Genomic DNA, 27,441 nt, shown 5'->3' with positions numbered 1-27,441 from the left:
GTTCGATTCCAGCCTCAGGAAAATGTCTGTGCGGAGTTTGCACTTTCTCCCCGTATTCTGCGCGAGTTTACTTCGGGTGCTCCGGTTTCCTCCCACAGTCCAAAGATGTGCAGGCTGGGTGGATTGGCCATGCTAAATTGTTTGTAGTGGTCAGGGGTGGGAGGGTTATAGCCGGGTGGGATGCTCCATGGGGCAGTGTGGACTTGTTGGGCCGAAGGCCTGTTTCCACACTGAAGGGAATCTAATCTGGGATCTGAGTGATCAGGCCAACCAATTAAATAGAAGAATTGAGGAAATAAACAAAGGATAGACATAGAGAAAGAATGAATCAGTGAGGGCTAATTCAATCGAAATCAATTACAGAAGGCAAAATGAAGCAAAAAGATTTGATTGGAACACAGAGAAAGTTGAAATGAAAGTCACCTGAACTTGCAGGATTTTGTCTGACTTCAGAATGAACAAGCTGCATTAACAATAAGATGATGCTAATGAATAATAACAATTTTTTTTATCTGCATCATTTGCAAACATGTCCTCTCCTTTCAATTCAATTATCTTCACTAGCTGCGATATTGAGGGGTTTCACTCTACAAAGTCCCATTCAGATTGAGCATAAAACTGAGAATTGGGTGCAGAGCGTTCCTGACCACTCTTTGTCTCAGTTTTCCCGTCATATGTTCTAAAAATGGAGTGTTATTTGGCTCGTAACATTAAGCACAATTTTCCAAGTCCACTCAGAGTTTTCAAAACAGCAGATAGGAAAACGTACTTGTGTGGGAGACAAAATGTCAGTTTTTAGTTAAATTTTGTCTGTGAAGCTCTTGGGGCATTTATGTGTTCAGGCTTCCCAATCAAAATCAGTTTGCATTCATTAGCAGGTCACAAATTCTCAATAACGCTGGCCCTCTGCAATTTCTTTTCTTTGTGGATGGAATGTGACTCGTATTTACTGTCCAGGGCAGTGAAGAGTTACCCACATTGTTACGGGTCTGGAGGGTTACTTGTGGGCTACCCTGGGTGAAGACAACAAATTTTCTCTCCTTGACAGTGGTTACTTGGTTGCAAAATCAGGTTTGCTTTTTAATTCTAGATTTATTTGATCAAATTCAAATTTCATCATCTGTTAAGGTGGGAATCAAACCCATTCCCCTGAATATAAGTAGACAAGATGGTTATGAAGGCTTATGGCATGCTTGTCTTCATCGCTGGGGCACAGAGTATGAAAATTGGCAAGCTATTTTTCAGCTGTTTAGTTTAGCCACATTTAGAATATTGTGAACAGTTCTGGTCACCACACGACCAGAAGGATGTGGAAGCTTTGGAAAGAGTACAGAAACAGTTTACCAGGATGTTTCCTGGTTTGGAAGGTATTAGCAATGGAGAGAGATTGGACAAACAATAAATGTTGGCATTACCAACAATGCCAGTTCACATCAGTGAATAAAAAAATAGAAATATGCTAGCAGGGCCTCCACGATAGGAGCAACCTATGACAGTCCGAAGATGACGTCTACTCTAACAAATACAATGTATATATCTCATTCCTCTACAGTCTTCACAGATCAAAAACTCCACGCCAAATGCTAAAACCACTGAACCTAGAAGCTACGTAATTGTTGATAAAACTAAGAAGATGAAGGAGGAAGCATAGAAGAAAGGAAAAACAATGGTGACAAAATCTGAGACATGAGACTCAGAGGCTCTGGTTAAGAATGAATCAGCAGGGCATGAAAATGGGAATGCCAAGTTTTCAGTGCTATCAGGCAGTGACCAGAGAAAGGTGTATATAGTGTTGTGCTTGCCACAGGCAAGCCATCAGTGAGAAGCAATTTGATGTCTGCATTCATCTCGTTGTGTGGAAAGGTCGATGAACTGATGTGAGAGTTGCTGCATGTTATAGTTCCCTTTTAAGTTGAAATGTGAACCTCCATAACAACCTCAGCCCTAATGACTTGGGACTGTTGTTGCCATCTTGTGAAAACAGCACATCTCTCTTCTCCAAATTCACTTGCAGGAGAGCCTCAAGGGAGTACTACTGAACCAGGAGGCTGACTTCTGCTGTGTCTCTGACATCCCCAAGGTTGGGCAGGGGTAATGAGCCAAAATCCACTCATGGTCCTGCACTACAGGGAATGAAGTACTATCCAGGTGCCTACAAAAATAGAACCTGGAAGCTGAAGTTTGGAAGAAGTCCCTCCTATTTTTTCATCTGCCTTCATACAGCCTCAGCAATGAAAATTCTGCCCATTGTGTCTTGAGTTATTACCTTTGAAGTACGCATCTGCATCCTTGAATATGAAGTAATGTTCCATTTAGCTCCAAGCATAAAAAGGAAACAAGTGTCACTCTGTAGTTGCAGTCATATACACTACAAATGATTAGACAAACAGCTATTAATGTATTTCCTACTGCTGGAAGACTCCATTTGGAAATCAGCATAAAATATACATTAATGTATTGTTCAAATCTGGTAAAGAAATGCCAGCAGCATACATTGGTGTCACACAATTGCCAGAAAAGGACCACTACCAACAAGAGTGAATCCGACCACTCAATGACATTACCATTGGTGTATACCCCACCAATGACATCCATGTGACCATTGACCAGAAGCGGAGGTTGATTAGCCATGTAAATACAATGGGCACAAAAATAGGTCAGAGGATAGGATTTCGATGGAGAGTAACTCAACTCTTGTCTCCCTAGTGTCTGTCCACCATCTACAGGGCACAAGTCAGGACTGTGACAGATTGATCTCCAGTTGCCTAAATGTGCCGAGCTCCAACAACACTGAATTAGTTTGACACCATCTAGGACAAGTTAGCCTGCCTGATTGGGACCCCAACCATAAACTTCAACATTCACTCCCTTCACCACCAATATACAGTGGCAGCAGCGTGTGCCATCAAGAAAATGCACCGCATTAAGCCGTCAAGTTCCCCTGTTCACCAAGTTCTCAACAGAACTTTCCAGACCTGCGATCTCTACTACCTAGAGAGTAAGGGCAGCAGACACACACAACATCACCACCTGCAAGCATTCCTCAAAGTCAAATACCATCCTGATTTGGACTCTCCCTTCCTGGGAAGATGACCTTGGCTATTCACTTTATCCACACTCTCATGATTTTGTAAACCTCTGTCAGGTCACTCCTCAGCTTCCGAAGTTCCAAGGAAAATCGCCTCAGCCTATTCGGCCTCTCTGTGTAGCTCAAACCCACCAAGCCCAGGTACATCCTTGTAAATCTTTCCTGAAACCTTTCAAGTTGAATTACATCCTTCCTTAGCAGAGAGACCAGAATTTAAGCGTCAAATGCTGGGCCAACCAATAATATCCTCAACCAATTAATGAACTAAAAAAAATACAGTTGCTTAACTTGTATTTTAAGAAGGTGTTGACGATTTCAACATATTAGTAAATTTGACACAAACATTTTAAAAAGTCCACATTTCTTACCTCCCATGAAATTTTCATATTGTCAATATTTGTTCCTTCTCCTTTTACATTTTTTGGATTCTTCTCTGGAGCTAAATAAAACAAAAAACAATGAAGTGAAATTGCTTTCTATTAATAACAAACTATCTTTCATAGGTTAATTCAATCCTTGGATAAATTTCAGACGAATTAAGAACTCAATATTGATTTTTCAACTAATTGTTACTTTTCTTTTAAACAATTCGATTCACAACTGTGTTTGAATCAAATGACAATGGATAAACAGTAGAAATGATGTGTACATATAAATCTAAAACAGTGGATGGTTTAACAGAATAACAGCCTGATCCTAGCTCGAAAAATACTAACATGTTAACACTGCATATCATAATTAATATGCAAATCAGACAACCTGTAGAGGGAGTTAGAAGTTACATCATGGATGTGATTTTCTTCTTCCTGGAGGTGACAAGATCGGTCTTGAAAGAAGAAAATAATCCGCAGATTAAGCCCGGGACAGATACTCAGCCCTTCCTCATCACCTCATCAATTAAGTCCTGGGAGGGAAAGTCTGCTCTGGGCTTTTTCAAGTCTCCTGTCAGGAACCAATTAAAGGTCACGTAAGGACTTCAATTCACTGCCTTCTTGGTGACCTGCCTTCCTGGCTGTTGAAAGAAGTTGCTGGTTTCCTGACTGCATAAAAAGGGTGACCTACCTTCCAAATGGGTGAGGAGTTAAGAGGCAAACTCTGTTGGCTCCAGTTTAGGGATAATTAGGGCAAATGATTGGAGTATGAAAGCCACTCTCATTTACTCGCCCTTGAATCTCTAACCCCATTCTTCTTCGGGCCTCACGCCACAAGGAGAAAAAGGTGGTCGTCATGGGGGCTATGTAAACAATGATAGGTAGCACACCAGGGAGCTGTCGGCTGAGTCCTGGGGAAAGTGGGCAACTCAAATCTGGGATGGGCTTCATTGTAGAAGGTCGCTGAGGGAATGGTCATCATGACTGGGGACAACTGCAGATCCTAAGTTGATCAGATGAGAACAGCTTTGGAGGCAGGATTCACAGGCACAGTAACAGGAAAGGGAATATAAAGAATGGAGGAAAATTTGTATGCTACAGGCAGCACCTGCAAATGACTCTCGTAAACACAAAGTTGGAACATTGCCACATTAGACTGAAAGTCAATTGAGTAATAAACACACAAAATGGGTGGAGTATGTTACTTTTTTTTTCCCTTTTGGGGCGAAGCGAACAATTTAGATATTGAAACTTTCCTTGGTGCTTTACAATAATCATTTATTTGCTGCTCAAGTAATATCACGATCTGCCTTCAACTTGCACTGCATTTGCAGGTTATTAATTGCCCAAGAATGCAGATTTTAAATTTAAACTCAATCATTACAATGTACACACTATTTGCCTCCACCCTCTGAGCTAGAGGGTTTGTGTTCAAACCTCACCTCAAGATAGTATGAATCATTGATATGACCGTCTATGTGCAAACAGACCAATTTAAAAAAGCATCTTTCTCATGTAAACTGAACAAGTCTCATGACAGAAACAATTTGTCTACCATCCAATTGGATAAGGTCACATCCTTTGAATTATTTGTTGAGGCATGATTATTACCACTTTGAGAAGACTGCATGCCACTCTGTGTGAAGGCATGACGCGATGCTTCATTGGTATGGTTGTGAAGGCTCAGGATTTCCTTCAACAACATTCCATTATCTTTCTGCCATTTGCCATAGAGCTCATTTCGAGAACACTGTTGCTGGAGTCAAGGTGACTTTATTGATTTATCAAAGACAATGCAGAAGGAGATTACAATTGGAACATTTTCAGAAAACCTAGCAATTTCCAGCGGCTGCTACAGTATCCAGGGATAGTAGCAATAGGACGTGGTCTGTAAAATAAGGTGCCTCACTATCTTTTCCTTTGTCTGAAAGACAACAGATGGCAATTAAGTCTGTCTGGCCACACCCAGCAGGACTTGTCTTCACACTGATTGGTGACAGTTCCACCCTCGTGGCCATTAAGCCTACAGGTACACTGAAACTGTTATGCTGTTGGTTCATTCCTGTAAACAACTGGTGTCCTGTGTGGCATCTTTCATAGCTTGACATACAAATACATCTGGCGTGTGGCCAATGCCAACTTCATCAAAAATATCTCCTCATATTATACAAAATGTGGAAGTGATGGCTAAGGGATATTATCCCTGGGTTATTATCCTGCAGATCCAGGTAATGTTCTGGGTGATCAGGTTCAAATCTCACCAGTGCAGATGGTGGATTTCTAATTCAATAAATATCTGGAATTAAGAGTTTAATGACAATCATGAAACCATTATTAATTGTCAGGAAAAACCTACCTGGTTCATGAATATCCTTTAGGCAAGGAAACTGCCATCATTATCTGGTTTGACCTACGTGCAACTCCAAACCCACAGCCATGTGATTTACTCTTAAATGCCCTCTGGCTAATTAGGGATGGCCAATAAATGCTGATTAGCCACTGACACCCTCATTCCGTGAATGAATTAAAAAAACACATCAACAGTTCTGAAGAAGGTTTGCTGGACCCAAAAATTTAACTTTGCTTTCTCTCCATAGATACTGCCAGACCTGCTGAGTTTTCCCAGAAATTGCTGTTTTTGTTTCTTATTTCCGGCATCTGCACTTTTATTTTCTCCATTTAGTCCTTATATCCTTCTTCCTTGAAGATGAAAGTCAATTGGCTCATGAATTGGGATTCTCTATCATCGCTGACTTCGCTCAGACTCAAATTGCTATTTACTGCATCCATTTTGATTTGACAGTTTCTCAACCTGTAAAGTTTTTGGACAGAAAAGGCTTCAGCTTGCTTAATGTTCAAATTATATGTGAATATCGACAGGTGGTCTGAGTCAGGCATCCAGGGAATTATCATGACTCTTACACACTGGAAAACTCCCAACTGTTTGTCTTCTTCCAAGGTCCCCAGCCCAAACATACATGAATCCTGGGAGATCAGAGTACCTCCTCCAAACATGGCTCATAGCGCCTTTAAAAAGGAATGAAACGGCTCACGTTTCAACAAGGGGCTGTACTGGAATAGACTATAGGCCTCCCCAGGATGCGTTTTCAATGCTGGACTGCGCAAGTGTGGCCTTACTGTACAGTTCAAAACAAAAGGTGTCCCACGATATTGTGGCATCTTGTGCCTTTCACAATGGAAATTGACAAAGGATTGATGCCCTCTATGTGGATGAAGTGGAGAATAGGCAGCAATCTTCTGAGGATGAAGATGACACAGATAATGAAGACATGAACCAACAGTGCCCTCAAATGATTCAGAGTATGCACGGACTGCTAAACAGACCTGAAATGCTTGAGCTTCCTCTAGGACAACGTTAAACCTGGAAGTAGCAGCACTTTGTGCAGTTTTTCCATATGAACATACAAAATAGGAGCAGAAATAAGCCAAGATAATACAATGAGGCTGGATGAACACAGCAGGCCAAGCAGCATCTCAGGAGCACAAAAGCTGATGTTTCGGGCCTAGACCCTTCATCAGAGAGGGGGATGGGGTGAGGGTTCTGGAATAAATAGGGAGAGAGGGGGAGGCGGACCGAAGATGGAGAGAAAAGAAGATAGGTGGAGAGAGTATAGGTGGGGAGGTAGGGAGGGGATAGGTCAGTCCAGGGAAGACGGACAGGTCAAGGTGGTGGGATGAGGTTAGTAGGTAGATGGGGGTGCGGCTTGGGGTGGGAGGAAGGGATGGGTGAGAGGAAGAACAGGTTAGGGAGGCAGAGACAGGTTGGACTGGTTTTGGGATGCAGTGGGTGGAGGGGAAGAGCTGGGCTGGTTGTGTGGTGCAGTGGGGGTCGGGGACGAACTGGGCTGGTTTAGGGATGCGGTGGGGGAAGGGGAGATTTTGAAACTGGTGAAGTCAACATTGATACCATTAGGCTGCAGGGTTCCCAGGCGGAATATGAGTTGCTGCTCCTGCAACCTTCGGGTGGCATCATTGTGGCACTGCAGGAGGCCCATGATGGAAATGTCATCTAAAGAATGGGAGGGGGAGTGGAAATGGTTTGCGACTGGGAGGTGCAGTTGTTTGTTGCGAACTGAGTGGAGGTGTTCTGCAAAGCGGTCCCCAAGCCTCCGCTTGGTTTCCCCAATGTTAAGGAAGCCACACTGGGTACAGTGGATGCAGTATACCACATTGGCAGATGTGCAGGTGAACCTCTGCTTAATGTGGAATGTCATCTTGGGGCCTGGGATAGGGGTGAGGGAGGAGGTGTGGGGGCAAGTGTAGCATTTCCTGCGGTTGCAGGGGAGGTGCCGGGTGTGGTGGGGTTGGAAGGCGGTGTGGAACGAACAAGGGAGTCACGGAGAGATTGGTCTCTCCGGAAAGCAGACAGGGGTGGGGATGGAAAAATGTCTTGGGTGGTGGGGTTGGATTGTAGATGGCGGAAGTGTCGGAGGATGATGCGTTGTATCCGGAGGTTGGTGGAGTGGTGTGTGAGAACGAGGGGGATCCTCTTGGGGCGGTTGTGGCAGGGGCGGGGTGTGAGGGATGTGTTGCGGGAAATACGGAAGACGCGGTCAAGGGCGTTCTCGATCACTGTGGGGGGAAAGTTGCGGTCCTTGAAGGACTTGGACATCTGGGATGTGCGGGAGTGGAATGTCTTATCGTGGGAGCAGATGCTTTGGAGGCGGAGGAATTGGGAATAGGGGATTGAATTTTTGCAGGAGGGTGGGTGGGAGGAGGTGTATTCTAGGTAGCTGTGGGAGTCGGTAGGCTTGAAATGGGCATCAGTTACAAGCTGGTTGCCTGAGATGGAGACTGAGAGGTCCAGGAAGGTGAGGGATGTGCTGGAGATGGCCCAGGTGAACTGAAGGTTGGGGTGGAAGGTGTTGGTGAAGTGGATGAGCTGTTCGAGCTCCTCTGGGGAGCAAGAGTCGGCGCCGATACAATCATCAATGTACCGGAGGAAGAGGTGGGGTTTGGGTCCATCCCCTATTCCCAATTCCTCCGCCTCCGACGCATCTGCTTCCACAATAAGACATTCCACTCCCGCACATCCCAGATGTCCAAGTTCTTCAAGGACCGCAACTTTCCCCCCACAGTGATCGAGAACGCCCTTGACCGCGTCTCCCGTATTTCCCGCAACACATCCCTCGCACCCCGCCCCCGCCACAACCGCCCAAAGAGGATCCCCCTCGTTCTCACACACCACCCCACCAACCTCCGGATACAACGCATCATCCTCCGACACTTCCGCCATCTACAATCCGACCCCACCACCCAAGACATTTTTCCATCCCCACCCCTGTCTGCTTTCCGGAGAGGCCACTCTCTCCGTGACTCCCTTGTTTGTTCCACACTGCCCTCCAACCCCACCACACCCGGCACCTTCCCCTGCAACCGCAGGAAATGCTACACTTGTCCCCACACCTCCTCCCTCACCCCTATCCCAGGCCCCAAGATGACATTCCACATTAAGCAGAGGTTCACCTGCACATCTGCCAATGTGGTATACTGCATCCACTGTACCCGGTGTGGCTTCCTCTACATTGGGGAAACCAAGCGGAGGCTTGGGGACCGCTTTGCAGAACACCTCCGCTCAGTTCGCAACAAACAACTGCACCTCCCAGTCGCAAACCATTTCCACTCCCCCTCCCGTTCTTTAGATGACATTTCTATCATGGGCCTCCTGCAGTGCCACAATGATGCCACCCGAAGGTTGCAGGAACAGCAACTCATATTCCGCCTGGGAACCCTTCAGCCTAATGGTATCAATGTGGACTTCACCAGTTTCAAAATCTCCCCTTCCCCCACCGCATCCCTAAACCAGCCCAGTTCGTCCCCGACCCCCACTGCACCACACAACCAGCCCAGCTCTTCCCCTCCACCCACTGCATCCCAAAACCAGTCCAACCTGTCTCTGCCTCCCTAACCTGTTCTTCCTCTCACCCATCCCTTCCTCCCACCCCAAGCCGCACCCCCATCTACCTACTAACCTCATCCCACCTCCTTGACCTGTCCGTCTTCCCTGGACTGACCTATCCCCTCCCTACCTCCCCACCTATACTCTCTCCACCTATCTTCTTTTCTCTCCATCTTCAGTCCGCCTTCCCCTCTCTCCCTATTTATTCCAGAACCCTCACCCCATCCGAAACGTCAGCTTTTCTGCTCCTGAGATGCTGCTTGGCCTGCTGTGTTCATCCAGCCTCAGATTTTATTATCTTGGATTCTCCAGCGTCTGCAGTTCCCATTATCGCAGAAATAAGCCATTTGGCTCCTTACTCTTGTCCTGCAATTCAATGACATTGTGGCTGATCTGTTTGCATTTCAAATTCCAAATTCCCATCTGCATCTAATAACCCTTGATCCCCCGGCCTAACAAGAATTTGTTTATGTATGTCTTTCATATATTTGATGATCCACCCTCCTCCACTGTCTCCTGAGGCAGCGTTCCAATGTTGCACAACCCTCTGAGGAAAAATATTCTCATCTCTGTTCAGAAAGGGTGATCTCAAATTTTAAAAAATACAGGGCACTCCTAGTTCTGGAAGAACTCACAAGAGAAAATATGCTTTCCACATCTACTTTGTCAAGACTATTCAGGCTCTTATATACTTCAATCAAGTCACCCCCTCGGTACTTTGAACTCCAGTGGAAACAAGCCCACCCTGTTCAACCTGTTCTCAAAGACAACACACTCATTTCAGGTACTCATCCAATAATCCTCCTGGGAAGTGCTTCCAATTCAATTCCATACTTCTGCATATAAAGAGGTCAAAACTGCACACAATGTTGTGTTTTTTCATTGTTCAATGTGCCAGGAGGTGGAATGGTCATGTGAGCTGCCCATGCTACATCTCCCTGTCTTCAATGAAAGTGCATTCCCTTGAAAAGATGATGCACAGAATGAACCTTTCCTGTGGTGGCATGTGGAACCATCAACGATGACATACTCTCACTCATTGGGTGGGTTTAAGTATGGAATGATGTGTACAGGCGAGGCCCTAACACATTCCCTGCTCAATTCCTTCAGCCTCAGTCTTGCTCACATTACTATGCAATGCCTTCACTGTTACCTTGGTATCTTGGTTCAAGGATCTGTGAGATTCTCTGCAGTAAAGGTAATGTGAGAGAGTTGAGTAATATTTGGTTAATACAGCTTCATCATTCGATATCTGAAAAGGCTGTTCATCTCACTCACAGGTGCAATTTAACCAGGTCTGTTGTGACAATTATACGATAACAAACACTGTTAACAGTGCAAGTATAACTTCATTAACAAAAGTGAAAGAAACGATGTAGCACCCACGTCACCTATGTGCCCTCAGTGTTTTCTTCTTCCTCTTCCTCTTCCTCTGACTTCATTGAGGTTTAGGCCAGACTTTAACAGCGGGAGTGAAGGGAACTCGGTGATCTACCTTATTATCCTGGAGGACTGGGCAGTCATCCTCTGTGGTCCTTTGGGCCAAGCAGGTTCAGGCTTACCCAGTCTCCTGCCTAGGTAAAGATTTGTTTCCTCCGCTTTCATACAGCTGCAGATTTTTGGGATCAGAGGCAAGAGGAGATGTATGACCCTAAGAAGCAGCTTTCTAGGAGTCTATGTGTTGCTCCCCCTCCCTCTGCATGCATGCAGGCACCACCCTCTCTCCCTGAGAAGAGGGACACTCGGAGGGAGTCCAAGGTCCCTCTCTTGATTTGCCACTGATGCTGAGCACCCATGACTAAAGCAATGAACTGCAGGTGTGAGTGCCTGCCACAGGCAATGAGCATTGGCCCCATGTGCTGGACCTGGATCTCCAAGGTGGCTGTTATACTTTCCATCGAGGAGCCATGTGCACGTATGACGGAGCTAGCAGATACACAGAAACGATAGTTGACTTCTCACCCTTCATTGCAAATTACCAACAGCCTCTAACTAACTTTCTTGATATTCCTGTGCCTGTCTCTGCAGGTTCACTTATGGCCAAGCACATGGTCTTCCTGTGGCTCAGCAAGTGCCTGGTTTCTGGCAGACCTCCAAGTGTGAGGGACCTGGAGCATTTCTTCCTGGACAGTCCGTGCTCACCACAATGTGTCCCTGTGTCTAATCTCAAACCCTTTGAGCTGGAGGAGCATGCAGGTCTAAGCCTTGCCGTGTATCCCCTGAGGCTGTCACTTGCTTCCTCATTACAGAAGGAACTGAGGGTCTCTAACAGTGTCTCATTGCTGGCTGTCCATGCATGAAAAGACAGGGAATTAGTTGACAAGGGTGAATAAAAGCTTGTGCAGCAGTAGAATGAGTGAGCACTGGTGGCACTGGCAAAGTTGCACAGCACGCTGAAGCTTATTAAATTGGCAAACCATTGGCATCTTCTCATTCCAATGCTGCTTTTCTCCAGAAAACTCCTCCATTTATTCCTCATTGAGAAAGAACAGCCTGATAGCAACTCTCATCCATAACCTCTTTCCCCAACCAGCTTCGAAATTAGGAGTCTAACTATTGGCCAATTTTCCCTGCAATGAAACAAAGAGAGAGAGACAGTGTATTACGGAAGAGCAGTTAATGATCATGCATGAGCAGGAGAGGCAATGGGATTACCCTAATAAGCAAGCTGCAAGTACAGAGAATAACGAGGCTTGGTAGTTGCAGTTGATGAAGTGGATGTGAGCCTTTTAATAGTCATGGTGAATGTGATATTGATGGTTATAGTCTATCACTTTAGTGAGACACATGTGCAGTGGCATAGGTAGAGTGTGTAACAGCCCTTTCAGTGTAAAGAATTAGAGAGCAAATGCTATCACTTTCCCTTGTGGAGCACAGATCATTGACCTTCTTCACACACACTGCTGGGTGTCCTGCTTCACATGAGCTGGTGCACTGAACCGTGCTGCTATTTGGGCCTCAGCTGGCTATGTTTAGTGCTGTGGCTTCCTGTGACAGTCAGCTGGGAAGAGTACTGATTTCCTCTCCACCATATCAGCCACCAGCATCTCCAGATCTCTGTTTGTGAGGTAGACAGCAAGCTTGCCTTTCTTCTGGGTCACCTTTTATGGAGATTATGATTGAAAACCACAGTTTGAGGGGTGATTCATGGCTTGAGGCATCTTAAGTTGTATGCAGCTGTGCTTTAAACGTGGTGCCAGAGGTGTAGAATCCTCAAAGTCCCTGCAGTAGCGAGCACCTCCAGCTCACTCACCACACAGTTTCCTGAGAAAGAAGCAATTCCTAGCTGCATATGATGACAAGATGAAGACCATGAGCAAACTCACCCTGGGCCATGATGGTCATGGCCAATACATTTTAACTGTAAATGGGAAAATTCCAGACAGGCACTTTAATGAAAGGGGCAATTTGAATTTGATGACATTCCCTACAAGTTGTTGTTGGTGCCAACATTTCACAAAAATAAATAATTTGGTTTTGACAGAAGTGCAGGGCGCGTTAAAATTGTTGATTGTACTGAGCCAGGAGGTATGGTGAACCCTTGAAGAAGAGAACACAAGGTTAAATTTTTTTAAAAAGTACAGATTAGCCATATTGCAGAACACCATTTATCAAATGAACACCAGATGGTGATAGAGTCAGGATATAAAAGAATGAATGAATTTAGGCACAGGTATTTAAGTCATGAGAAGCTTGATCTCAAGCTTCATCACAACAGGTATATCAACTGCAAATGAGGGTAACTGTGCAGAATGTTTATCAATCCTGAAGCATTGGGAACATAACTCATTTCCCCAACAATGGAGCTATTAATGAGTGTGAGGCAAAAGTATTTGTTTCAATTTAGCAATCGGCTTTGGTGTTGTTGGTCGCACAATGCTTAAGGTAAGTTTTGGTGTGCGTTAATTATTCCTCCAGCATGGGAAAACATATTTTGAAAATCAATTAATACTACCTTCATTATGATGCTCACTGAGTTGTGGGGATGGTTTAGCTCAGTTGGCTGTATGGTTGGTTTACAACGCCGTGTAATACCGACAGTCTGAGTTCAGCACCTACACCAGCTGAGGTTACCATAAAGAGCTCTCCTTCTTGGCCTCTTCCCTTACCTGGGGCACGGTGACCTTCAGGTGAAACCATCACTATTTTTGTGTCTCTCTCATGAACGAGCAGCACTGTGGTCTGGTAAGACAATGGCAATTTTGCCTTTACCACATGGGACAGCCACCAATCTGCCAACTGATTTATTGTCTCAGCATTTCATTTCAAACCTTCTGAAGGATAAGTGTTCCTTGGCTGCAGCCACTAGTTCCATATCGTCTGTGATTGAATAACATCAAATCGTGGTCAATACGTGAAATTTCAAATGTTTTATCTCATTGACATATTTTCTCTTGACATGTATTCAAGGGATTTTCAGACTTTCGTGAAGTCTACTGGGGGTAGTTTTGATTGATGGCAGTGACTATACCTGTAAGAAGTTGCAGATTACCCGCCTGACAATACATCTTTGATATAGTGACAAGCCTCCGATTGGGGATTATGAACAGTTCCCTTAGCTCAGTCTATAGTTTATACCTCACTCAAAGGCGAGGTTACTCAGATTCAGTGACAGTGTTAGGTAATGCATACAATGAGCAACATATCTGAGTGATCTTGTTGCATTGCAATATAGCTTAGGTAATGTATCATTGTTCTTAGATATCTGATGACCAACATTGGAGTACTGCATGGTTATTCTTCAGCCCCAAAACTCCACTGGTCACAAAATAAACGTAAATGAATCTACCAGTTACTGACGTGGCCAGCTCTAGATATGTTTAATTAACCTGTGCAAATATGTTATGACACACCTCAGGAGGAAGTGGAGCTTGAACCTGTGCCTTTGGGGTCAAAGACAGGGGCAATACTGGCAGGATAGCTCAATGGTTAGCACTGCTGCCTCGTAGGCACCGGGGACCCAGGTTTGATTCCACCCTCAGGGGATTGCCTCTGTGGCATTTGCACATTCTCCCTGTGTCTGCTTCGGTTTCCTCCCACAGTCACAAAAATGTGCAGGTTGGGTAGATTGGTTATGTTAAATTGCCCATACTGTTCAGAGTTTGTAGACTGGGTGGATTAGACATGGGAAATGCAGGGATAGTGTAGCATGGTGGGTTTGGGTGGGATGCACTTCAGAGATTGGTGTGGACCGGATGGGCCGAGTGGCCTACTTCCACACTGTAGGAATTCTATGATACCACTATGCACCAAAACAGACACTGCCACCCTCAATATGGCCAAAACTTGCTCAATAAGAACCGTAAAGTTGAACAGTGGACAATCTGAAAAAGCTAAGCATAAATATTTACCGTTCTAAATATCCCCATCATATGCACTTTAGCCAAATAATGACAGTTTGTTCTTGCTGACACAGAATCATGCCACAGAATGGCCTGCATGAGATATTTAAGAAAGGAAACTTATAGGGGCAGCAAAAATTATTCATTGCCCTATTAGCATAATTTAAAACAACCGAACATAATCTTCAGATACAAATTAATCCGAATGATACTAAACTTCCGAGAAAAACCTATCTCCAAAACATTGTGAGAAAATGCATTACACTGCCTGTAGAACCAGCTCTGATTGTTTAAAGGGAATATATTTTATTAGTAAATATTTACTATTTTCCATGATATACCTCTTTAATCAATTTTTTGCTCATTGTTGTAAGCAAAAGGAACACTTTACATTCTGGACATGCAGTGGGATCATCAAATATTTTTGGTTCAAGTAAAAGGTTACCAGTGTAATGATAAGCTAATTGGCCAAATAAATGCTCAATTAGAAAGAAAAAACAGAACATCCATCAATCAATTAAGAATTAATTTTGTTTTTTTTCCTCCCTTGTCAGTTATCTCTGCCTCTCACATCTTCCTTCTCCTGAACATTTTCAATGTTTGCTCCAATAAGATTTTGTAGTCTTGCGCACCATTGTGGTATGCTTTGTAGAAAGTTTTCCAATGCAAATTTTGGCACTAGGTCTCAACAGCCAAGAAACATAAATTTAACATGGCAAGTCGTTATTATTTTTGTGAGAAGCAATTCACAAGGGTTAACTCACAAGCTTTTCATCTTTCTGCAATTTTAATTGCTGTATAAGTGAAGGTATTCTCTCACTATTGGGAATCGGAATCATTCAATTGAAGTTGACCTGACATTTTTGTTATCACCAATTCTCACCTGAAGTTCTCAAGTTTTTGAAGTAACTTTAAAATCAAAGTGTCAATTTTCAGCAGTTTCACGGACAGTTTCTCCCACGAGCTCTGGCAAGTTATTTTATGCTACTTTCTGCAGCTCAACTCAATAGGTTGCATTTTACAAGGACTCAGCTTAATCTCATTAGATACAAGGCTCACAAGATTTCTCCTGTGGTTATTGACTAGGAATGACATTCTTATGGTGTTCACTTGTCCACTGATAGCCAGATGCTTTCACTCATCCCAGGTGGACGTAAGTGCCACTATTGGGCTGCCCGAGAACCCCTGGTTCTGGCACCATATTGAAAAAAAACTATGATGCAGTGATTTTCCAGATGTTAGATGAACTTGCACAGGCAGGCAGGTAAGGGGCTATTTGTACCCTACCTTGTATGCAGTAATCTGGAGCATCTGGTACAGAGAAGGGACCTTCTCCTTCCCCAGTACCTGAAGAGAAGACCAAGACACCAAATTATGCTCATCTGGTCAGATGTTACTGCCTGAGTCAATGCACGCTTAATCATCTGGAGGAATGGCCATCAGTGCCAGAAGCACTCTGGTAGAGTTAGTGTTACCATCTTCTCTCTTGTGCCTCACACTCATTCACTCAATGCTGCCGCATCCACTTCCTGCCAAGGCTTATGGGCTACCACTCTCAATACTGCATGCAGTATCTTCTCTTGCTTGCACACATTTACCCAATTCCTCTATCCTGCTCACGGTGCACGGCCTTACTGGCCTGGGACACTTCACCACTTTTCACCCAAATGCACCAGTACCAGTGTCTGTGCCAGTCACTTTGATTTCACTGGGTCTCTACTGTCCTCTCATTCTAGGAGAAAGGAGGTTGTAATAGGCCAAAAGTGCCAAGACAGGTGTTTGAGTACATGGCAATCAGTTCCTCACTCGCTATGAGCAGACAATCTTAGCCCTTTCTGTGGGGAGAAACCTTGGACTGGTGCTCTGCAAACGTTGAAACATCCTTACCTTGACAACCAAAGAAGAAGAGCTGCTCATTGTGGGGCTACTTTCCTTTACACCTGCTGTGGCTATATTATTAACATGGTACAACTTCTGCACCTCCATCTCCAAAGAATACAGACTTTGAGGAAGTATTGTCAAGACTGTCTCCTGCACGTTCCACCTGCACAGTTACTGCCCCTTCAGTGGGTATGTTAATACAATCAGAGTCAGCAGCACTTTACTGCCATGTCTTTGCAGCTGGTTGAGGAAGAAACATCTCAGGTTGCTGCCCTCAGTGAGCATTCCAGAGACCAGGCACCAGCCTTGAGGAGGTCTGGACCGCATAACGCGGGCAATTTTTAACTTCTTTGACATATCCATCCTGGCACCAGACCAACATGGAGATTTGATGCGGGCACTGGGCAATCTGAGACAAAGGTCACAAGGCTGCACCAACATAGTTGAGACTCAGCTGCCACAGGCGTGTCAGCATCTAACTGATTGCTTGGTGGCTGTCACCAAGATCTAGGTTCAGCAGTCTCACTGGGTATCTGCACGGACCTGTACTCCATTGATCTAACTATTGGTGCTCAGCACCAACAACAATATAATAGGGAAATGGAGGTCAGGTGCCCCTTCCTCACAAGGAGACAGAATGAGGGCGCATCAGCGGCAAAGGTGACATGTCACAGTCAATACACTTCCATATTTCTTCAGTTTACACCACATGTGTGCGAATGTATGTCTAGCCTCAACATTGAAAGGACAAGTGAAAACCATCCTTAGTGTTACACCATGTCTAATGGCTCAGTGTGTGAACAACACCTGAACTACGTGCTGCCTGTGGGAAAGAGCAAGTGCGTGCCACTTTAGCATCTAAAATTAATCTTTCCAGGTAGTGAAATAATGCCATTCAATCACAGCCATTGCTGGGATTTATTTGCAATTTTGCAGGATCTCATAAGAGTGCATGGGGCCAGAATTGGGGCCGCACACAGTAAGTTCATGCCTAAGGTTCATATAGCATATAGTGCTGGCAGGTATGTTTCAATGACAGAAGTTTGAATTACATTATCGCATTTTAAAGGGCCTCATATTGCTCAAAATTGAAGTCAGCTCCCTCACAGAAGATAACACCTGTCCTGCCCATTCTGGTGCAGTCACAGCCATTTCCATCTCCATTGCAAACTTATAGTTATATCACACAACGGAAGCAAACAGCGGTTGTTTCTCAAACAGTGAGTTTCAGCCTCAGCCTCTTATTTTTTGGTGAACCAACAAATATAACATTCACTTCTTGGCATGCCGCCCTTCAATTACATAGGCTTTGAAATTCCCCAAGCTCCCATCTAACCCGACTCTCTAATTCTTCATATGCCCACGTTATGCACTCAGCTCCAGGTATATTGGATAAACTTGCAGGTCCACTGTCCCCCACTGAAGCTCGGGTGTAGTTTACAGTCAGAGACTGTAATGTCCTCTTTCCCACATCACCACTTTTCTATTAATGCTGTATTGCCTCCCCATCTCGTCCCATTTCACAATTCTAATCCCACTTGCATGCCAGGATTCTGCCTCCAACAGCCAACCACAGATTTGGCCTCTGTCAGGCAGCAGCACTCCCCAGTTCAAACCCAAACCCTTAGACTGACATTGGAGGCTTCTCTTATGTCCTGCCTCTGACTGAAGGCTGTCTCCCTGGACCTGACTGAGGACTTCCCACAGTGTTTGAGATGTGGCATTTGCCTACAGTGCATGTAATGTTTTTCGCACATATGTCGCTGACCAATAGTGCAGGCATAACACTGGCACAGCACATTGCTATACAGAAGCTAGTCTGCCTACTTGACTGACAACAATGACAAGTTCCCTGGCTTTACGGCTGTGCTACAAGACCAGTCAAGGCAGAGATCCGGTGAGCCTTTAAGATGTGGCTGCAGGAGGTGGGGGAGGTCCCAAAACACAAGTCAAGGTAAGGCTGCCATGAGCATTGAAGGAGGAGCCCTGAGATACTCCTTGGTCATAAGCCGAGTGCCAGTCCCTCTGCACATGACTGCAAGCTACAGCCAGACAATGAATGTATAGTCGGTGGATCATGGATGTGCCATGTTAATACAGTAAGGCTGGTAAATGTCAGATGCCAATGCCCCAGAATATGCAGCGTGTCCAATCACTGCCATGGAGCATGCCCAGAGATGTTGGTGCCCACAATGAAGGTCCAGAGGAGTGGTGAGCTGGAGAACATTGGGTGCCCGTACCCTCTTTGATATCATGAATTGTGGTGTCTCATTACTTGATGGTGGTAGAATGGGTGACTGCAAATTAACAAGATGAAATGAAGTAAAAATGATGGTGATAACAAGTGATAACCTATTGTATCAACCTCTCACAACTCACCAGAGAGAATCCCATGTGAACAGCGAGACCAAAAAGAATCACTTGATATGGCCATTTGGTTGAAATACATGCAGCATGTTTGCCACATAAGCTAGTGGCACATGCTATTACTATCGCATGTCTACGTATGGTACCTGCCTAGCTTTGATTCTGCACTAAAAGTCAAGAAAACACAAAAATACATCTGCCTGTATGCTCTAAATGAGGTGCAAAATGCAAAAAGACTCAGCAAGACAGAGATACTGTCAATTTCCAGCGAAGCATTAAGTTATTAATTGCCTTGTTCTAATCCAGAAGATCCCCTCCTCTCATTGTGCTCGAGCAGTATTACAATGCTTGGTATTGCTGCATTCCAAAGTGCAGGAATGATGCGGAGAACTGTGTTTCATGTGATTCAGAGTTGTGCCATGATGATGAGGTGAGGCTGCAGCCAGACAGGTGCAAATGTCCGCTGCCCAAAGAAAGTGCCTGAGTTATGTTAGGAAATACTGGATAAGATAAAGGCCTGGAGGAACAAGTAGTGATCTGGAGCTGGTTGATATGTGCTTTAATTTGCATGTTGGGAATTGTCACCACTTAGTTTCTCTCTGCCTTGTGATGGAATAAAAACTGTATAAAAAACAAGGGGAGAAGAAATAATAATCCATACACATGTCCTCTTGCTGCTCACGAGAGAAATTCTCACCTTGCCATTCAAACCTTAAGTGCATATTGAACTTAATTTTCTCTACATCGGGAAACATTTTTTTCCAATCTCCATGTTTCCCCAATTGATTCATCATTGCCCACATAAGTTAGGGACTGGGAAAACTTCACCAAATGAATTCCATCAATGTTTTCTTCCAAGTAATGAATTATTCTGTATTTATTGTGTGCATAAGTTAATTATTTTGGTATTCACAACCTACTCCCAAAGTATTCCATATTTTCATCAGACAGTTAAGTAATTAGGTCCCCCATACAGTAAATACTATGTAAGTATCTAAGAAAGAGTTTTGGGGTAGGTGATAGTGAGAGAAAAAAAAATTAAAGAAGCAAACAGACAAATGAAGAAAGCAGAGGTAACGAAATAAAAAAAAAGCAATTAGAATGCGACACAAACAACATTGGATGAGAGTTACAAGCATTCTTTAATAAATAAACTCGTGTAACACAATTAAATCACAATAGTTTAGCACATGAAACAGAATAGGGAACGAGAAGTCACCATGTAGTGAGATAATTGGGATATATTGTAAAGAAACACTTTGCTAAAATGGTAACTCCCCAGCAACTGAGAATTGGACAATGAAACATTTCTGTGCCAATTATTGTCTGTGCCATTCTCATTATCCACATTATGATTCATGCTTTGTACAATCATATTCATGGAGATTACAGCACAGAAAGAGATAGTTCTGTCCAACGCAGCCAATCCAACCAGATATTCTGCGTTAATCTCGTCCCATTTGCAAGCGTTTGGCCCATATCCCCTTAAACCCTTCCTATTCATATACGCATCTTGATGCCTTTTAAATGTGTAATTGTACCAGCCTCCACCACCTCCTCTGGCAGCTCATTCCATACAGGCATCACTCTGTGTGAAAATGTTGCCCGTTAGATGTCTTTCAAATCTTTGTCTTCTCACCTTAAACCTATCTTCTTTAGATTTGGACTCCCCCCATCATCAGGAAAAGACCTCGACTCTTCACCCTATCCATGCCCCTCATGATTTTATAAACTTTTCTAAGGTCACCCCTCATCCTCTGATACTGTGCCGATAGGAAAGATGTCAATAGTAATTTTTATTTACGTACCTGCCGATGGTGTTGTGTGTTTTTCTGAAGGCTGACTGGGATGACTTTTGCCGACTTCATTTACAGCTGATATTCGAAACTGATAAGTAACATACGGAGAGAGCTGCAATGTAACTGAAGTTGTATTTCCATCAACTCTTGTCTTTTCATGCCATCTTTTCAGTTCAAATGTGGTCTCCTCCACAATAAATGCTATATAAAATTAACATTGTTTCATATATTAGTAAATATGTAAAATGACATGGAAGGTTTAGTATTTATTTGATATTGGGGGTACAAATTAATCAAATTACTTGAGATTTTATTTCTGACAATTATTACAAATACAATGCTGCCATTAACTTACTTATCAGTAGACATTGAAACTTAATATTGTCTGAACCGATACTAGCCTATAATTCTCAGGTTGAGGCTTTGTGTTTGAATGAGTTCTGTTTATGTTATTTTGCATAAATAGATTTTCAAAGTATACATACCACCAGCATTTTCACAAATTATAAAGCATAGATATAAACATGACAATTGTAAAACACACAGTTTTCCTCTCTGTAGCTAAAAAATGCTTTCCATAAAAATATTGTGAGGAAGATCCCATGTTACATGACTACGATTGCATTATTTGGCATATTTGCATTTTTGGCTGGAAATCTGTTTGGATATTCTGATGGAACAGGTTATTGGCTGACAAATGCGAAACATTTTAGTTGCAATCTGAATCAACTTCTGACTGAGATTTTAACTTTTGTTTTGGAAATAATTGTTCAAATTATATCAGGTTTTTCATGGCCATCGAATGTTACAAATGCTTTAAAGCCAGAGAACGACTTATGAAATGGAGAAAATACAGCAACCAACTTTGTGAACAGTGAAGTCCCATACTTAAAGGATAAATTATTGTTCAAGACACCAGGGATAATTTGTCTGCTCTTTAAACAAACCCTTCAGATATTTTACATCTAGAAAATATGGCAAACGTGGTTTGGGTTTAACGTCTCATTTGAAAGATGGCACCTCTTCGACTGCAGGACACAGTCAGTACTGTATTGGAATTTCATTTTTGTGATCAGGTCCTGCACTGAGATTTGAAATCAGAAACGCATAACTCAAAAGCAAGAGGATCCTAAAAGAGCCACTTCTGACATTTTGTTTCTTTACATAATACTATTAATTTCTTGAATAAGAATAAAAAAAAGAGATATTTAACTCTATGCTGACTTTGACCACAACAATCCTGACAGATATTCAAATCAAAAGCACTATTTTTGATCAAAATCAAATCCAGCATTCAAATGTTTAACATGTTCCCTCCATCAGCATCCTTTCGCAAAGATATCTAAAATAGTAAACATTACCTACCAATTATGGGACTATTGTGGCTATCTCCCGGATTCCAGTCTAATCTAACATTCATGTTTTGCAGGTCAGTTAATTTCAAATCTTCTGGTGGCTCTGGAACATCTAACAAATAACATCTTTTTAAATGCCAATATATTTTTAAAATTCACATCATTGATAAAATCTGTTAATACTTAATGTGTTTTACCCAAGGATAAATTAGCATTGACTCATGCTATTTAGAGATAACGATGGAACCTTTCAAATATTGCATCTTATGACAAAGAAACAACAATAACAGCACGGCAAAATCAATTCTTTTATATCTTTGGGTTGACTCGTGTAGTTTGTATCCAAGGCACTGTCTGTCATTCTGATACCGATTTATTCACATTTACAAAAATCAATATAATGCCTTGCATTAGAATGGATTTATTTTCTAGTTTGACAAACAACCAATAGCTAATGACAAAGAATTTCACATAAAAGGAGTCAATATTCCTTTCTTCCTTGTGTATAGCAATGTGGTTTAACATTCCTGTGAAAGACACATATACAAAATAGGGAACATATAGCTATTATATATACAGATATAGAGTTTCACAGCCAGCTCCCTCAGGATTCAGTGTGGCCTGCGTTTCAGATCTTGCCAGTTTTCTGTATGGGAAGCTCAGGTCAGGCAGTTTGAGCTAGTTTAGGTGCAGCAGATTGGATCTAGTTGGTTTAGGTAGGGTCAAGAGTGATTCAAATCTCTCAGAGGACTGGAAAAATCTGGTGTGCGAAGCAGATAACTTGTCTGAGGTCGCACTGCAATAATGCAGCACCGAGCTGAACAAGCTAGCAAGTTATTTCTTCACTCCATGAGGTCTAAAATTCATTCACAGCCACTCATAAAAATGCGCAATATTTGCGGGACCTGGATGTGAGACACCATGTCTGTGTAAATCTACATGCATTGAAGAAATAAAAAAAACTATTAATTATTTATGGAAAAAATCTGAAGATAATTTCAGGGTAACATTGATATGTCACAATTGATCATTCGACAAATGGAAAGTTACATTTTTTTGCTTGCTCATAAAATTTAGGAAGACTTTATGCCTTTCGATAAGACAGTAATCTCACTCTTTATTACGTTGCTGAAAATTTCCTTTCCAATGGCAACGATAAGAGTCTTTTGGGTCAATAAAGTGTTTTCAAACTACCAAAAAAATATTATTCTAACTTTATGCATCAACCCCTAGCTATTCACTTTCCCACAATATCTCTTTTACATCCAGGAATGGATGTGGATGTCTTCAATTTATTGTACTACTGAACTGTTTTGAGGACTTCAACATTTCATAACTTTTTTCTTCTTTGGGTGATATATTTCCTTAATTCCTGCTCCAACATCTGAATTTAAATGCTTTAACCTTTGATATTTGAAATGAACTGGGTGCATTTTGTCCATTAATTCCATAATCTTGAATATGTTAATTATGTTACTTTGGTAGCTCAAGTTTTCCCAAAGAAAGTAATTCTACAACATGCTCCTCACTTACATTTCTGACACAGATGATTAGCTTTTTTCATCTTCGCTCTGACTTGGAAAAATTACTATTATCAATATTTTCCTTTTGAAATAAATCCAATATTGCACGAAGTTCTACAAATGCAATTAACTTCTGCAAAAACAAGATAACCATGACATTGATAACTGTTGACATGCATTAAAGTATTTCTTTAATTGGAAAAATCGCCACAATGCGGTCAAAATTGTTGAAAAATATGTTGGCCAACACTACTGTCATGTTTGTCACTGCGGAATAAATGTTCAGACTATGCTGATTTTGGAAAATAAAGCAAATATCCTGTTACTGAAAGGCAGAGAGATAACTATGGACTTATGCAGCTCCACTGATTGGCATGTAGTGCCTGTAATTTTACATTCAGACTCTTATGGTCATTATGAATACCTAGGTCAGGAACAAGGTGAGGAACATGTACCAGGTATTAAACAAAGCTTTGCTTTTGCCAATGCTAAAGTCAAGAAAGTTATGCCTCATTCATAAGAGCATAAGAACGAGGAATAGGATTGGGCCATCTGGCCCCTCGAGGCTGCCCTGCCATTTAATATGATCATGGCTGATCTTTTTAAGACTCAGTTCCACTTACCCACCCACCTACCATAACCCTTAATTCCTTTACTGTTAAAAAATTTATCTAGCTTTGCCTTAAACACATTCAGTGAGGTAGCTTCAACCATTTCACTAGGCAGGGAATTCCACAGATTCACAACCCTTTGGGTGAAGAAGTTCCACCTGACCTCAGTCCTACATCTGCACCCCTTTATTGTGAGGCAATGCCCTCTAGTCCTAGTTTCACCTGCAAGCAGAAACCACCTCCCTGCCTCCACCTTACTTATTCCATTCATAATCTCATATGTTTGTGTAAGGTCTCCCCTCATCCTTCTGAGTTCCAATGAGTATAATCCCAGCCTAGTCAGTCTCTCCTCATAATCCAACCCGCTCAACTCTGGAATCAACCCAGTGAATCTCCTCTGCATCCCCACCACTGCTAGTATATCTCTTCTCAAGTAAGGAGACCAAAACTGCACACAGTACTCCAGGTGTGGCCTCACCAGGATTCTATACAGTTGCAGAATTGTCTCCCTGTTTTCAAACTCTATCCCTTGAGCAATGGCAGACAAAATTCCATTTGCCTTCTTAATCACCTGCTGCACCTACAATCCCACCTTCAGCGATTCATGCACAAGGGCACCCAAGTCCCTTTGCACATTGACCTGCTGCAATATTTTACCATTTAAAACATAGTCCATTTTGCTGTTTTTCTGATCAAAATGGATGACCTCACACTTATCAACATTGTACTCCATCTGCCAGACCTTTGCCCACTTAGACTATCTATATTCCTCGATAGACTTTCAGCGTCTTCTGCACTCTTTGCTCTACCACTCACCTTCGTGTCATCTGCAAATTCTGACACACCACACTTAGTCCCCAACTCCAAATCATCGATGTAAATTCATTTTATATTTACAGAAAAGTTGCCAAACACTATTAAAGCAATCATTGAGTTAAGCCTAGTAGTACTGAAATATAATCTGTGTGTTCTTATATGTGGACGTGAAGACATGGAATAGCCGATAGGAAGTACAAAGATGCCAAGAAGGCAATATAGGGGGACTCTTGATATGCCTCCTAAAAGAGTAAATTTAATATTTTAGGTCTGCTAATGACACCAGAACAAATAGAAGTTCAGTCATGCAAGGGCAGTGTTGCAAAAACAGACAATAAGATGTTTGAAGTTTTCGTGGGATGGAGATCATGACAAAGGTCTGGGCGAATTCAGGAAGTCGAACAGAATGTTGTTGTGACTTTGACCAATGTGTTCTGGATAAGGCAACACTGGTACTGGCGTCTAGAGAATTTGAAAAAGTCATCACATGGAGTGGAGATTCACTTCTGCACATAGCTGCCAGCCCTGGTTTATCCATGAGAAACTGATGATGGAATGGTACAGAATAAATGCACCATGACAACAGCCTGGATAATGGGCATTCATCATGAGGAAGGGCTGGGCAGGGTTTTAAAGAACTGCATACTTATTGAATGAGAGCCCTCTGGTTCCTCTCTGCCTTGATGTAGAGATTTTGAGGGTGGAATGAAACCATGTGCTCTTTCATTCTGGTTCCTGTTGCTGAAGGAAGAGACGATGAACTGTTTCCCCTTTCCTGAGCTCCATTATTCCCAAGTACAGTGGAGAACAACACACCAGGAAAAGTTGGTAATTTCTCTAGTTTCCACTTCCAAGGACCTTGAGGTGTAACATTTGAGGGTGCCTTTGATGGCCACAAGCTGGGTCAAACTCTCAGGCAACAGATTGAGTGTGCTGGCACATTTCAGTGACCAGCCCATTCCTAATCAGGAATTGTCTATGTGAAGGTGAAACTTCTTTTGAGCGGACTTGATGGATAGGACCTCCTTATGAGGTGCCCCCTTTTTGTCCCAATGCTTCCCCACTTTGCATCCTTTGTTCCATGTCCTGGTTAAATTTACAGAACAAACAACAGGGAAATCAAGCGGAAGATTGGGGGCCTCTTTGTGGAACACCTCCGCTCGGTTCGCAACAAACAACTGCACCTCCCAGTTGTAAACCATTTCAACTCCCCCTCCCACTCCTCCAACATGTCCATCCAGGGCCTCCTGCAGTGCCACAATGATGCCACCTGAAGGTTGCAGAAACAGCAACTCATATTCTGCTTGGGAACCCTGCAGCCCAATGGTATCAACGTGGACTTCACAAGCTTCAAAATCTCCCCTTCCCCCACTGCATCCCAAAACCAGCCCAGCTTGTCCCCACCTCCCTAACCTGTTCTTCCTCTTCGCTATCCCCTCCTCCCACCTCAAGGCGCATCCCCATTTCCTACCTACTAGCCTCATCCCGCCCCCCTTGACCTGTCCGTCCTCCCTGGACTGACCTATCTCCTCCCTACCTCCCCACCTCTTTAACTTGTCTGTCTCCTCTCTACCCATCTTCTCCCCTATCCATCTTCGATCCGCCTCCCCCTCTCTCCTTATTTATTTCAGAACCCTCTTCCCCTCCCCCATTTCTGATGAAGGGCCTAGGTCCGAAACATCAACTTTTGTGCTCCTAAGGTGCTGCTTGGCCTGCTGTGTTCATCCAGCCCCATACTTTGTTATCTCGGATTCTCCAGCATCTGCAGTTCCCATTATGTCTAATCACTCCTCCAACGGCCAGGCATTTCTCAGCCCTTCTTGACAGTGACCACCGACTGCCAATTAACAATGATCAAGAAATCTGTAAAGGCCATTCATAGATTCAAACAAAACTAAATTAAGCCAAAAGCAGTTAATGTGCAACATGCTGAGTGCCCTATTAAATAGCCCTGGTCGAGGGCCCATTTTTCAACAGAAAATATGGTTTTTGCATTATGAAGTATGCATTTATGACTTAAGCCTACTTGGTCAAATTAGGAGAATGGGCATCACACTGGTTCATAGAGTTATTCAGGATACCACCAATTTTGAATCTTCCAAAACAAACTGAGAGCTGTGGTGCCCTTTTCAATACAACGCAAGGTCTGTGCCAACAATGCCTGAATCAGATATTCAGTGGGCCGACGATGATGAAATCAAGTGATAGGAACGGCATGCAAGAAAGGCACTATTAGGATAATCATGGGAGACTTCAACATGCAGGTCGACTGGGAAAATAATGTTAGCCGCAGATCTCAAGAACAGGAATTTGTGTAATGTCGACAAGATTTTTTTGGAGTAGCATTTGGTAGAGCCCATGAGGTAAC

At 43.1% G+C, this 27,441-nt stretch overlaps 1 protein-coding gene across 14 annotated transcripts in view; it reads right to left on the bottom strand.

Annotated features, from left to right (window-relative positions):
* chl1b (cell adhesion molecule L1-like b) overlaps window positions 1–27,441 on the bottom strand; it is an 818,676-nt gene that overhangs the window by 249,620 nt on the left and 541,615 nt on the right. For all 14 annotated transcript variants that reach the window (XM_059649905.1, XM_059649903.1, XM_059649914.1 and 11 more), the window contains 3 exons: window positions 22,134–22,235; window positions 20,778–20,969; window positions 3,457–3,527 (listed from right to left, as the gene is read on the bottom strand). In XM_059649905.1, the coding sequence (XP_059505888.1) occupies window positions 3,457–3,527; window positions 20,778–20,969; window positions 22,134–22,235 (365 nt within the window). The remainder of the gene's footprint in view (window positions 1–3,456; window positions 3,528–20,777; window positions 20,970–22,133; window positions 22,236–27,441) is intronic.

The sequence above is a fragment of the Stegostoma tigrinum genome, chromosome 11 (assembly GCF_030684315.1).
Source record: "Stegostoma tigrinum isolate sSteTig4 chromosome 11, sSteTig4.hap1, whole genome shotgun sequence".
Taxonomy (NCBI): Eukaryota; Metazoa; Chordata; class Chondrichthyes; order Orectolobiformes; family Stegostomatidae; genus Stegostoma; species Stegostoma tigrinum.
The sequence above is the reverse complement of the archived record's forward strand: the minus strand, read 5'-3'. Positions and strand labels throughout refer to the sequence as shown.